This window comes from Hemitrygon akajei, chromosome 11 (assembly GCF_048418815.1).
Source record: "Hemitrygon akajei chromosome 11, sHemAka1.3, whole genome shotgun sequence".
NCBI lineage: Eukaryota > Metazoa > Chordata > Chondrichthyes > Myliobatiformes > Dasyatidae > Hemitrygon > Hemitrygon akajei.
Genome location: NC_133134.1, coordinates 43,369,999 through 43,384,728, shown reverse-complemented (window position 1 = coordinate 43,384,728; position 14,730 = coordinate 43,369,999). Strand labels below are relative to the sequence as shown.

At 42.1% G+C, this 14,730-nt stretch overlaps 1 protein-coding gene across 1 annotated transcript in view; it reads right to left on the bottom strand.

Annotated features, from left to right (window-relative positions):
- Positions 1-14,730, bottom strand: part of tex2l (testis expressed 2, like) — a 99,507-nt gene that overhangs the window by 40,540 nt on the left and 44,237 nt on the right. Inside the window, exons 5-6 of the mRNA XM_073060725.1 lie at positions 13,986-14,319; positions 10,569-10,807 (exon numbers count right to left, since the gene is read on the bottom strand). Of these exons, the coding sequence (XP_072916826.1) occupies positions 10,569-10,807; positions 13,986-14,319 (573 nt within the window). The remainder of the gene's footprint in view (positions 1-10,568; positions 10,808-13,985; positions 14,320-14,730) is intronic.

Sequence of the window (14,730 nt, the reverse complement as noted above, 5' to 3'; positions counted from 1 at the left end):
CAATTATTTTCTATGGAGATAAATTCCAGAGGTGAGACGTGGCTGCCCTTGTCATCAGGGTAGCATATTGTGTATCAAGAAATTTCAGGAATCATACCGGACACAGAAAGGGCTTGTCTTTTGTTAAAGGCTATTCATCTCTGCCACAGGATTTTCTTTGGACAATGCCTGAGGATTAACTGTTTTAGCTGTGTCCGTCATAAGAGATGAAATGGGATTATTTGCTGATGATTGCACAGTATTTGTTTCCATATGTAGTTCATTAGATGAAGCAGTCCGTAACTGAATATTAGAAGACCCGGTCATCATTCAGTCATGGCTGAAGAGAGGAAAGGAATATTTATACCAAGTACCAGGAAATGAACATTTTCAACAAGAGGAAATGTATAGATCTACCTTGGCATTCAGTGGCAGTATTGTTGCCGAGTCTACACAGTCAATATCCTGAGAGTAAATATTAACCAGACCCACCTGCATAAATACTGTGGTTATGAGAGAAGGTCAGCCACTGGCTATTCTGAGATGAATAGACCATTTTCTGGCAATTGATTTCCACTTTCACTTACAAAGCGCAAATCAAAAATGTGATTGAATATTCTCCATATCCCCCTGTTCCATGCCTGTTCATGTGTCTAAATGCCTCTTAAATATCACTATCATATGTTCTTCAACCACCTCCATTGGCAATGTATTACAGACACCTATCACCCACTGATGAGAAGAGTGCTTTCCCCCATTAACATTAAGTTTATCCATTCTAGTTTTTCCCATTTCTACCCTTGTCTATGCCTCTCGTTATTTTATAAAGACTTACTAGATCTTCCCTCAACCTCTGATACTCCAGAGAAAACAACCTAAGTTTGTCCAACCTCTCTTTATGTCTAATTCATTCCAGTCTTTGCAACAACCCGGAGAAACTTCCCTGCACTCTCTTCAAAGCTTCTAGATCCTTCCAATCAACTTTGGAATACTGCAGTCAATAAAACACGTTAAAGTTCAAGTTTAATTGTCAATCAACCCTACCCAGGAAGACAGCCCAATGAAACAGGGCTCCTCTGGGGCCTAGGTGCAAAACACAACACCAAAAATCACACGCAGCACGTAGCACATACGTTGCTGCTGTTGTTCAGTTGTTAAGTCGAGTCCAACTCTTCGTGATCTCATGGACTCCTGAACACCAAGCCTTTTTGTGGGAAACTGCCTCTCTAAGATCCCCAAGGTCATAAACATTGTCTGAGTGATATTATCTATCCATTGTAGCCCCTGTCATCATCTTCTTCTTTTACATTCTGTTTTTCTTAATATGAGAATCTTATCCAAGGAATCCTGTCTTCTCATGATGTGGCCAAAATAATTGAGCCTTTGTCTCATAATCAAGCCTCTTAGTCTGGCAGTATGTCTTCAAGTATTGACTTGTTGGGTCTTCTTGCTATCTAACGAACTCTTAACACTTTTCTTCAGCACATATAGCATGTGTAATTTTGATACCAAATCAAAGTTTCATACAGTATTAACATGACTCTATACTCAGTACTTACACAGATGAAGGCATACATGCAGAATACCTTCCTTACCTTCCTTTCCGAGTATAGACTTGGATGCCAAGATTCTTCTGTATATAAATGCTACTGAATACTTTCTTTTTGCATTTGATCTCACAAAACATCCTCTATGATCAAGCCAGTTATGGATCTGATTTGCCAACACAATGCGGATCCTATGTGACTTAATCTTGTCGATCACATTTTTTCCAAATGCTTTACTGAAGCCCATGTAGACACCATTGAAAGCCCGACTCTCATCAATTATCTTTGTCGCTTCCTCAAAAATTGGAATCAAATTTGTGAGACAGTAGCCACACTGACTACCCACACTTTGTCCATGATTTTTCAAATGCAAATAAATCCTGTAATAATCTTCTCCAATAATTTCCTGTCACTGATGTGAGGCATTTACGCTTTGAACGTAACTTGAACTTCCTTAAAAAAAAGGAACAATATTGCCTTCTGGCATCTCACATTTAGCTAAAGAGTATACAAAGTTCTCTGTCAAGGCCCCAGCAATCTCCTCCCTTGTTTATGTCAGCTTTATCAAATCAAGCACTGGGGCCTTATCCACATTAATGTTTTTAAAAACACACAATACATCCTCCTTCTTAATATTGATGTGCCCTAGAATATCCACATATCCTGTAATTTAACTATCCACCTCACCTTTTTTCCTTGTGAATACCAATGCAAAATATCTTTAATGACTTCACCTGTTTCCTCTAGCTGTATGCATATATTCCCTCCTTGACCTTTTACATCTACACACTAATATATGTTTAAAATGCCTTGGGAGTCTTCTTAATCCTACTTGCCATGGTGCCTCTTAGCCCTCCGAATTACTTGTGGCCTTATTTGATTTAATGGAAGAATTTCTAGGCCATTATTTCAGATATTGTTACTGTCACTAAAAAAATGTTTATACCTTTAGTGCAGGTTATGCAGTTGATCTTTTTCCAGTCACTGCTGTGGAGGTGGCTAGCAACAGGCTCGCCGATTTTAAAGTTGTAACATTTCACCTTGCCCTTACTCATCCTTCTTTGGAGCTGAAGTTCCGCCATTGTTTTGGTTGGGCCTGCACAGGAACCAGATTTTTTCCAGCAGGGGAATAGAAGGACCACAGGGTATTCCTGTACAATTTATAACAACTGGCTGAAGAGAAGAGTAAATTGGTTTCTCTTTCATAGCTTTCACAGCTACAGATGACCTGGGAGACCTGACTAAGGGTTTGCATTAAGTAGGGTGAATGATGAACAAGTACAGCCTCTCTAAAGAGAGCAAGTGATTGAATATTTATATCTTACATGCTACAAGCAATTGACTCCAGTTATTTTGGAGTAAATAATTCATTACAATAAATGTTTAATGCTCAGCCATTAAGTCGGTTCCTCCAGCTGCTTTCAACAGGAAAACTAAATGGATGGGAACAGAATGGAGCAGGAAATTATGTAGGTCAGATGGATAAAATAGTTTGGGAGGAAGCTCATACAGAGCAAAAAACAAAGGCAATGACATGCTTGGCCATATGGTCACTAGTCCTGTAAGTTCGGCCTAAATACTGCTTGGACATTTTAGCATTTACCCACATAAAATTACAGCATTTTCAAGTGTTCTAGGGTTATTTCCAAGTGTTATTCACAAAGGTGAATAACTTCCTCAAAAATTTCCACTCCAGCAATACAACAGAGTCACAGAGTCATAGAGCAAAACAACACAGATACAGACCCTTCGGCCCAATGAATGCATGCTGGCCACGGTGCCCACCCGTCAAGTCCCAACTTCCTGCATTTGACCCATATCCCTCTAAGCCCTGTTCCTACATGTACATATCCAAATGTTTCTTAAATGATACCATTGTACCTGCCTCAACCACTTGTTCTGGCAGTTTGGTCTATACACTCTGCATCACACTCTGCTTAAAAAAGTTCCCATCTCATTCTAAACCTATAATCTCTAGTTTTGCATCTCCTACCCTGGGGAAAAAGCAGTTACCATCAGCTTATAAGACCATAAGATATTGGAGCAGAATTAGGCCATTTAGCCCATCGAGTCTGCTCCACTATTTCATCAAGGCTGACAATTTCTATAGCCAGAGAGTGGTGAAACTGTGGAAATTTCCCCTCATCTCTGTTCTAAAAGGGCCCCCCTCTACTCTAAAGCTGTGTCCTCTGGTCTTAGACTGTCCCACCACAGGAAGCACCCTCTCTACATCCTATGTATAAAGTCCTTTCACAATTCAATAGGTTTCAATGAGGTCACCCCTCATTCTTCTGAATTCTAGTGATAGAGGCCCAGAGCCATCAAACGCTTTTCATATGACAAGCCATTCAATCCTGGAATCATTTTTGTGAACCTCCTTTGAACCCTCTCCAGTTTCAACACATCCTTTCTAAGATAAGGAGCCCAAAACTGCTCACAATACTCCAAGTGAGGCCTCACCTGTGCTTTATAAAGTCTCAACATTACATCTTTGCCTTTATATTCTAGTCCTCTTGAAATGAATGCTAACATTGCATTTGCCTTCCTCACCACAGACTCAACCTGCAAATTAATCTTTAGGGAATCCTGCGCAAGTCCCTTTGCATCTCAGTTTGTTTGTTCTTTATCTCCATTTAGAAAATAGTCAACCCTTTCATTTCTTCTACCAAAGTGCATGACCATACACGTCCCAACATTGTATTCCATCTGCCATTTCTTTGCCCATTCTCCTAATCTGTCTAACTCCTTCTGTAGCCTCCCTACTTCTCAAAAATACCTACCCTTCCACCAATCTTCATATCATCTGCAAAAATTGCAAAAAAGCCATCAATTCCATCATGCAAATTATTGACATATAAATTGGTCTGAACACAGATCCTTGTGGAACACCACAATCACTGGCAGCCAACCAGAAAAAGCTCATTTTATTCCCACTCTTTGCCTCCTGCCAATTAACCACTGCTTTATCCATGCTAGATAAAGCATGTGCCTCCATTTACCTTGAGACCCCATCCTTAATAATCGACTCCAACATCTTCCCTACCACTGATGTCAGACTAACTGGCCTATAGCTTTCTTTCTTCTGCCTCTCTCCCTTCTTGAAGAGAGGAGTGGCATTTGCAATTTAAAATCAAATCAAATCAAGTTTAATTACCATTCAGACCATACATGGATACAATCAAATATGTCCTCTGGAGCCCAGGTACATAACGTTCAAGATAGCAAGAGAGAAAAAAACACACACACATTGATACACAAGAAAGCACATGCACTGTCCAAGTACCTGAACGACATGCAAATTGGTGGTACAGCTCCTGACAATCCATCTTGTCCTCCCGTGAGTCGAGCACTGGAGGGCAGAACTGGCGGGAGAAGCCAGCTCCCAACCAAGCACCGACTCCACACTGCATCATCTCCAGCATCCTCTCATCTGGACTGCAGCATCAGGCAAGCCCACCTGACCCTTGCCCTCACTACAACTGAGGCCACGGCGCAGCCTCATCACCTGTCTTCCCAGCAGACAAGGGAAACAAGCCTGCGGCATCTCACATTATCAATGTCCAACAGGACCTTGCCATCACAAGAGAAACATCCAAGACAGTCACTCATGGTTACACTGCACGCTGCTTTCTCGCACCAACTCGGATGTCTTTGAGTAGCAGACAGTAGCACAGTCTGCACCCAGGTGAACTTCTCTCGACCAAGCACCAGTTTCCCCTTCTCCGGACCATCCACCCACTTCTCCTTTTCCCAGCCAAGTGCCGGCTTCACCTTCTCTCACTGTAACTTGTAGACCACATCCTTACTACTGTTTGGGGGTCTGAATACAACTCCCATGATGCAAAATCCTTATTCACCTCATCTGCCCTTTTCCTTGTCCCCTATTACTACCTCTTCAGCCTCATTTTCCAGCAGTCCAATACCCATTCTCACTTCTCTTATATACTTCATGTCTCTGAACAAACTTTTGGTATCCTCTTTAATATTATTGGATAGCTTACTTTCCTATTCCATCTTTATATTCTTAATGACCTTTTTAGTTGCCTTCTGTTGGTTTTTAAAAAGCTTTTTGCTCTATTAAATGCCCTCTCTTTGGCTTTTATGTTAGCTTTGACAATTCTTGTTAGCCATGGTTGTGTTATTTTTCTTTAGAATACTTCTTCCTCTTTGGTACGTATATATTCTGTGCCTTTGGAATTGCCTCCAGAAATTTCAGCCTTTGCTGCCCTGCCATCATCCCTGCCAGTGTTCTTTTCCAATCAATTCTGGCCAACTCCTCTCTCATGCTTCTGTAATTCCCTTTACTCCACTGTAATACTGATACATCTGAATTCAGCTTGTCCTTTTCAAAATTCAGGGTGAATTCGATCATACTATGATCACTTCTCCTAAGGGTTCTTTTACCTTAAGCTCTTTAAATCAATTCTGGTTCATTGCACAACACCCAATCCAGAATAACTGATCCCCTAGTGGACTCAGCCATGAGCTGCGCTAAAAAACCATGTTGTAGGCACTCTAGAAATTCCTCCTTTTGGAATCCAGCACCAACCCGATTTTCCCAATCTACCTGCATATTGAAATCCCCCATGACCATTATAACATTGCCCTTTTGACATGCGTTTTCTTTCTCCCATTGTAATTTGTAGACCACATCCTTACTACTGTTTGGGGGTCTGTATACAACTTCCGTCAGGGTCCTTTTACCCTTGCAGTTCCTTAGCTCTATCAAAAATGTTTCAACACCTTCTGACCCTATGTTACTTATTTCTAATGATTTGATTTCATTTTTTACCAACAGAGCATCACCACTCCCTCTGCCTTCCTGCCTGTCCTTTTGACACAATGTGTATCCTTGATCATTAAGCTCCCAGATGTAATCTTCTTTCAGCCTTGATTCAGTGATGCCTCCAACATCATACCTGCCAATCTACAATTGTGCTACAAGTTCATCTACCTTATTCCATATACTCAGTACTTCCATAACTGCTCAACAGATGATGCCATTGCTATCACCCTCCACCTGGCCCTAACCCACCTGGACAAAAAAGACACATATGTTCGGATGCTGTTCATAGACTTCAGTTCAGCATTTAACATAATCATCCCTCAGCCTACTGGGCCTGAACACCTCCCTCTGCAACTGTATCCTAGACTTCCTGACTGGGAGACCTCAGTCAGTCCGGATCGGGAGCAGCATCTCCAACACCATCACACTGAGCACCAGGGCTGTGTGCTCAGTCCACTGCTGTTCACTCTGCTGACCCACGACTGTGCTGCAACACACAGCTCGAACCAAATCATCAAGTTCGCCAATGACACGACCATGGTGGGTCTCATCAGCAAGAACGATGAGTCAGCTTACAGAGAGGAGGTGCAGCGGCTAATGGACTGGTGCAGAGCCAACAACCTGTCTCTGAATGTGAACAAAACAAAAGAGATGGTTGTTGACTTCAGGAGGGCACGGAGCGACCACTCTCCGCTGAACATCGACAGCTCATCGGTAGAGATTGTTAAGAGCACCAAATTTCTTGGTGTTCACCTGGTGGAGAATCTCACCTGGTCCCTCAACACCAGCTCCATAGCAAAGAAAGCCCAGCAGTGTCTCCACTTTCTGTGAAGGCTGAGGAAACTCCATCTCCCACCCCCCCATCCTCATCGCATTCTGCAGGGGTTATATTAAGAGCATCCTGAGCAGCTGCATCACTATCGGCTTCGGAAATTGCACTATCTCGGATCACAAGACCCTGCAGCGGATGGTGAGGTCAGCTGAGAAGATCTTCGGGGTCTCTCTTCCCGCCATCATGGACATTTACACTACACGCTGCATCCGCAAAGCAAACAGCATTATGAAGGACCCCACGCACCCCTCATACAATCTCTTCTCCCTCCTGCCATCTGGGAAAAGGCACCGAAGCATTCGAGCTCTCACAACCAGACTATGAAACAGTTTCTTCCCCCAAGCTATCAGACTCCTCAATACCCAGAGCCTGGACTGACACCTTGCCCTACTGTCCTGCTTATTATTTATTGTAAATGCCTGCACTGTTTTTGTCCACTTTATGCAGTCCTTGGTAGGTCTGTAGTCTAGTGTAGTTGTTGTGTGTTTTTTTTTTCTCAGTGTTGTTTCTTATGTAGTTCAGTCTAGTTTTTATACTGTGTCATGTAACACCATGGTCCTGAAAAACATTGTCTCATTCTTACTATGTACTGTACCAGGAGTTATGGTCAAAATTACAATAAAAAAGTGACTTGACTTTACTTGATGTGTATTTAAATATACCACCTACTGTCCTGTATTCACTCTTAGCAATTTTGTCCACGTTTTACATTGCAACTCATCCTGTTAACTGCAATTTTGCCCTATCAATAGCCTTGCCTCACTACACATTGCCTCTGTTTGTAAACCAGCTACCTCATCTTCAGCACTATTACCCGCCTTTCCTACGATACTTCTTGCATTGAAATATACACAGCTCAGGACACCATGCTCAACTTTTTGATTCTTCACTTTGTCTGAAGTCTTGCCAACATCTGCCTCCACAACCTCTCCACTAACTGTTCTGGCATCTGGTTCCCTTCCCCCTGCAACTTTAGTTTAAAACCCATCGTGCAGCATTGACAAACCTTCCTGCTAGGATATTAGTCCCCTTTCAGCTCAGGTGCAAACTGTCCCTTCTGTACAGGTCCCACCTTACCTGGAAGAGAGCCCAATGATCCAAAAATGTTATGCCCTCCCTCTTATACTAACTCCTTAGCCACATATTAAACTGTATAACTTTCCTAGTTCTGGTCTCACTAGCACATGGCATGCATAGAAATCCTGAGATCACAACCCCGGAGACCCTGCCCTTTAACTTAGCACCCAACTCCCTGAACTCCCTATGCAGAACCTTATCACTTGTCCTACCCATGTTATTGGTACCTACATGGACCATGACCTCTGGCTGTTCACCATTCCACTTAAGAATGCCGAGGACTTGATCTGAAATATCCCAGATGCTGGCACCCGGGAGGTAACATACCATCTGGGAATCTCACCCACAGAGCATCCTGTCCATTCCCCTAAACAATGAATTCCCTATAACCACAGTGTGCTCTTCTCCCCCCTTCCCTTCTGAGTTACAGAGGCAGACTCAGTGCCAGAGATCCAACCATGATGACCTTTATCTGTTAGGTCAACTCCCCACCACAGTATCCAAACCTGTCATTGAGGGGGATGGCCATAGGGATACTCTGCACTGGCTCTTTAACCCCTTTCCCCTTCCTGACTGTCTCCCAGCTTCCTGTGTCTTGCACCTTGGGTGTAACTGCCTCTCTATATGTCCTATCTATTACCCCCTCAGCCTCCTGAATGACCTGGAGATCATCCAGTTCCAGCTCCAATCCTTAACACGATTTGTTAGAAACTGCAGTTGGATGCACTTCTTGCAGTTGTTGTCGTCAGGGACTGTGGAGGTCTTCCTGTCTTCCCACATCCTGCAAGAGGAGCATTCAACTACCTGGCCTAGCATCCCTATTGTCCTAGCTTAAGGGAATGAAGGGAATAAAGAATAAAGAAGGGAATGAAAAATTAAACATAACCTTGAGCTTTTCTTTCCTTTGCTTTCTTTGGCTGAAGCTTCACTTCGCTGAAGCCTCAAAGAGCTAAAGCCTCAAGATCACCACTCTGACTCTGTCCACTCAGACACCAGCCGCTGTAACAATGGCTGATGTGCTTGCCCCTGCCTTCCTTTAATTTACTCTTGTTAATCAATCACAAATGTTGACTGGTCACTGGTCAAAACTCTTTTCCGCTGAGGCAACTCACTGCTGCCTTTCCTACGCGGGCAGTGGACCTCACTGAAATCTCCTCCTCTCAAACCTTCCGATGTCTGGATTGGTTGCTGGTCAAAGCTCTTTTTCTATGCCTCTTGTAACTTTAAACATTTCTATTAGGTTGCCCCTCATTCTCCTACATTCTAAAGACCTAGTCTGGCCAACCTCTCCCAATAACCCAGGCCCTCTAGTCCTGGCATCATCCTTGTAATCTTTTCATGCGTTTCAGTTCAACCCTATCTTTCTTATAACAAGATGACCAAAATTACACACAGTACTCTGAGTGCAGCCTCACCAATGACTTACACAGCTGCAACATAATGTCCCAACTCCTGTACTCAGTGCCCATATTGACAAAGGCCATCATGTTAAAAGTGCTTTCTCTCAAACCTGCCTACACTGCTTTCAATAAACTCTCCACTTGTACTTTTAGGTCTCTCTGTTGCTTTACACCCCCAGTGTCTGACCATTATTCATAGTATAATTCCTATGCTGATCTGACTTCCTCATGATTTTTTTCTTTCAACAAAGAGGAATATGCTTCCAAGCTACGTGTGCTGTCATTTTGTTTCAGATAAAGAACATTCTTACTTGTTGAACATAAGAACATACAAACGTTTGTAAGGAATAGGAGCAGGAGTGGGCCATCTGGCCTGTTGAGCCATTCAATAAGATCATGGCTGATCTGACCATGGACTCATCTCCACCTACCTGCCTTTTCCCCATAACCCGTAATTCCCCTACTATGCAAAAATCTATCCAACCTCGTCTTAAATATATTTACTGAGGTAGCCTCCACTGCTTCACTGGGCAGAGAATTCCACAGATTCACTGCTCTTTTGGAAAAGAAATTCATCCTAATCTCCATCCTAAATTTACTCCCCCGAATCTTGAGACTATGCCCCCTAGTTCTAGTCTCACCTACCAGTGGAAACAACTTTCCTGTCTCTATCATATCTACCTCTTTCATAATTTTATATATTTTAATAAGATCTCCTCTCATTCTGTGCAGCAAGCATTTGGCAATAATTAGTTACAAATTGTAATAAAGGTTATTGCAAAAGAAGATCAGAAATGGCAAGGCAATGCAAAAGGTTAGAAGGTTCCCTGTTGACATTTTATGACCTCACCGTTTTCAGTAGATGGGTGATGCGTACATTATAAAACAATGTGACTGACAATCTTCACCAACTCAAGCAAGTATTAGTTGACTTTCCATTATCCCACCTGGCTTTTGATAGGGCTGCTGGTGGTGCTTTGGCTGGGGCTCAGCAATGGACTGCAGCTGTCAGAGCCGGTCAGTTTTGACACGTAAGTGTTGTAGTCCAGAAGGATCTTCTGTCGAATGTTTCCTGCCAAGTCCTTAGTTTTAAAAAGGGAGGGCAGGTCTTCTGTGCTGCCTCTGCTGCTGTTGTCACTGGAAATCAATCGCCCTGATGGGCTGGAGGCAAGATTTGATGTGAGACCTGTAAAATTAATGCAAATATTTAAGTGGACAAAAGATCACCAGCTTAGTCTTCCCATTTTGCCTAACTGCACTCCCTTAGGGGAAGTTATATTGACTTTGAGTGAAGGTGTAGAAAGTGTTTTACAAAATATCCCTTCAGCCTCCCATTAACAATTTTCATGAGACTCCATCTTACTGATGCTCAGAATAAAACAGAGAAACAAACTTACTGAGTTGTTGGGCAACTCTGCACCCTATTGCCCATAGTATTATTACATTTGACATCGCAATTTCCATATCATAAATATTTATGTTACATCAAGAGGCTTGCAATAAGTATAAAAATGTTAGTTATTAGAAACATGTATCTCCAATAATCATGGAACATAACTGTCCTCACAAAATACTCACCCAGTTTCTTGTTCTCCTGCCAACAATTAAATGTTTTTCCATTTGCTGTTTGGCTTGAATTGCTTCTTTTTAACATGTCAAAGCCACAGATTGATGCATTTGCTCTAAATGCTAACCTTTCTGTGAAGTTTATCTAACATGTGGCAGACAGTATAGTAAAGTGGGAACTTGAACTACATATGGCGGCAGGAAAATAGAAACGTTAGCGCACTCATGCACAGCAGCAAGATATACGTATCTGTTGTCTCCAGTTGGTCATTGGCAGTGGTGGATTTGGAATTCAGTAACTAGACTTTTTACAGTCAACAGATTTGCTGGTACAGGATAGGGAAACATGCACATAGGTTCCCAATATGTCCATGACTGATTTTATCACTCCTGGGAGGTTTCTGTCTGAACAGCCTGAGTTTTATTGTCTGTGGAGTCAAAAAGCTTATCTCAAGGGTAGCAGCAGAGATAGTTCAGGTTTGCCAGGATATACAGATCTAGTTAGATCTGATCTACACCTAAGAAATATTTGTCCATAAAACCACTGGAGTACGAGGTCTACATACTGTATGTGGTGATCAGAGAATGTTAATGACGTCAAAGGTGAATCATTACACACACTTATCTGTACCTGAATGGCACAGTGCTGATAACTGTATGTCTGCACATCACCGGAAGACTACCTCAAAGTGTGCCTAAGAGCTCTATGCTTTGTACTATAGGATAGTGCAGGTTTCACACCTAGTAACATGAAAGGAAACTGCCCCTTCCTGCAGGTGTACAGTTGATAGAAATGATTAAGTCTCTGTATTGACCTGAGACAGACAGTGTTGGTCCTCAAAAATAGAGAATTGTAGAAAAGTTATTAAGTAAGATTACCTAACACTATGCCAGATAATCAACATGCTCTAGACATTTAATTTTAATTTTATTTAATTTGTACTACTGGTGGAATGTTATAGATGGGAAGGGATTCTTACTGTGGATGTAAAATCTACATTGCTCAACCTATGAATTTTATCTTTATTATTATTGTTGTTTACTAAATGTCTGGAGAATTGGCAGCAATACATGGGAGGAGCATAATGAAATAAAATTGATAATAAGTTAGAAATAGCTCCGCCATTTAAAATTCAACCAATATTTAATTAAACAGTTAGGGCCTGGAAGTCTGTAGCAGGATGAGTGTGGTATATTTTCAAGAAACACTGCAATCCATAAAAGTCAAGACAAAACTGAAAAGTAAATAGAATAGGTGCTCTATCAGGTGGTGCCGAGAAAGATTCTAGAAGTGTGCATCATGTAAAAATGGAAAAAAAAATCAGTAAGCAAGGAGTTGAGGTGCTGAGGACAACCAAGCACATGTTTTCACTGCAGTGTACTTCCATACCCTGGTAGTGAAGGGCCCCACAGGGGACTGTATTGGCTTCATTCTTGTTTACCCTGTACACCTCAGATTTTAGATACAACACTGAGTCATGTCAGCTGCAGAAATTCTGATGACTCTACAATAAGTAGGTGCACAAAGAGAGGACAGGAGGATGGCGGAGGACTTTGTTGAATGGTGCAAGCTGAATTATCTGCAGCTCAACATCAGTAAGAGGAAGGAGATGGCGATGGACATTAAAATTCATTTACAGGATATGGGCATCACCAGCTAAGCCAGCATTTATTGCCCACCCTAGTTGCCCTTGAGAAGGTGGTGATGAGTTGGGTTCTTGAACTGCTGCAGTACCTGGGGTGTAGGTACACCCACAGTGCTAGGTTGATGCTGGGTTGTCCGTCTGGGTTTATTCCTTATTATATTCTTTTTAGTGGTTGGATACAACTGAATGGCTTGCTAGGCCATTTCAGAGAGCATTTAAGAGTAACCACAGTGCTGTGGGTCTGGAGTCACATATAGGCCAGACCAGGTAAGGACGGCTGATCCCTCCCTGAAGGACTTTAGTGAACCAGATGGGTTCTTACAACAATTGCCATGGTTTCATGGTTATCAGATATTTTTATTGAATTCAAATTCACCATCTGCCATGATGGGATTCAAACTCATGCCCCCAGCGTATAACTTTAGGAAGACTAAGCCTGCACTGCTCCTTGTTATTATTGATGGTGAGGATGTGGATGTGGTGAGGACCTACAAGAACCTGGGGGTGCACCTGGATGACAGACTTGAGTGGAGCATCAACACAGAGGCTGTGTACAAGAAGGGCCAAAGTCACCTCAACTTCCTAAGGGGACTGAGGTCCTTTGGAGTATGCAGGCCTTTCCTTTACATGCTCTACCAGTCTGTTGTTGCCAGTACAATATTCTATGTGGTGATGTTCTGGGACAATAGCATCAACATGGGCGATGCCAACAGGCTCAATAAACTGATTAGAAAGGCTGGCTCTGTTATAGGAGTCAAACTGGACACACTGGAGGCTGTGGCAGAAGAAAGGACCCTACGGAAAATCCTGACAATTCTGGACAAAGTTTCTCACCCCCTGCATGCCACCTTGGCTGAACAGAGGAGCACTTTTAGTAATAGACGAAGTCAACTGCATTGCTCCCAAGAGCACTATATGAGGTCATTCTTACCCTCGACCATTAGGCTCTGTAATGAGTCAACATATAGTTGGGGAACTGACTGATGACCCTCCTGTTAGACTGTTTGAGGTAACTTACTTTTTTAAATTCTTTCTACTTTTCTTCTACTCTTTATATCTGGGCATTTGTAATGCTACTATGACTCTGTAATTTCCTTTGGGATCAATAAAGAATCTAGCTATCTAAATCATAATTAATGCAAGTTTCATTACCAGATTTTGCACTACCTCTGCTGTGGTTCTGTCTGTCCTCGGATTGTACTTTAGACGCCAGAAGGAAATATCTAAACCATTCTTCTTTTTCTCTTCCTGTTCTTCCAAAGAGGAAGAGTGTATTTTCCCTGCCCTCTCTGAGAGCTCTCATCTGGAACTCTGTTGTCAGACTCTGTTGTGTGATTTCTGAATCTTCAATATCTATTTCAGTCTTCATTTTTCTATCTCCAGAACATTTGGATTTGTAGGTCTCAGCCTCACTGAGGAAAATACAGATGGGATATTTCTTATTCCACATTCTCTTCTTTGCAAGGCCAGGTGGGACAAGGAAAATCTTAAGACAAAAGAAGATTTATTTATAACACACAAACACACGATCAAAGTCACTTAGATCACATTTCTTCTCCATTCTGATGTTTGGTCTGAACGAGAGTAGAACCTCTTAACCATGTCTACATGCTTTGCTGCCAGGTGATAACTAATTAGATATTTGCAACAACGAGTAGGTGGTTAGGTGTACCTAATAAATTGGCCATCTGTACACCTGTTATTCAACAGTTACCAGTTTCATAATAAAACATCCACAAAGCTAATAATAGACCTAGATTGCTGCTCAAACTCACCAAGATTAATTACTGCTTTCCCTCCAGGGAAACAGCCAACAGTATCTTCCAAATGTGAAAATGTCAGTGGACACTAATTACCCATTATCCTAAACATGCACCTAACAGCAGGACTACCCCAG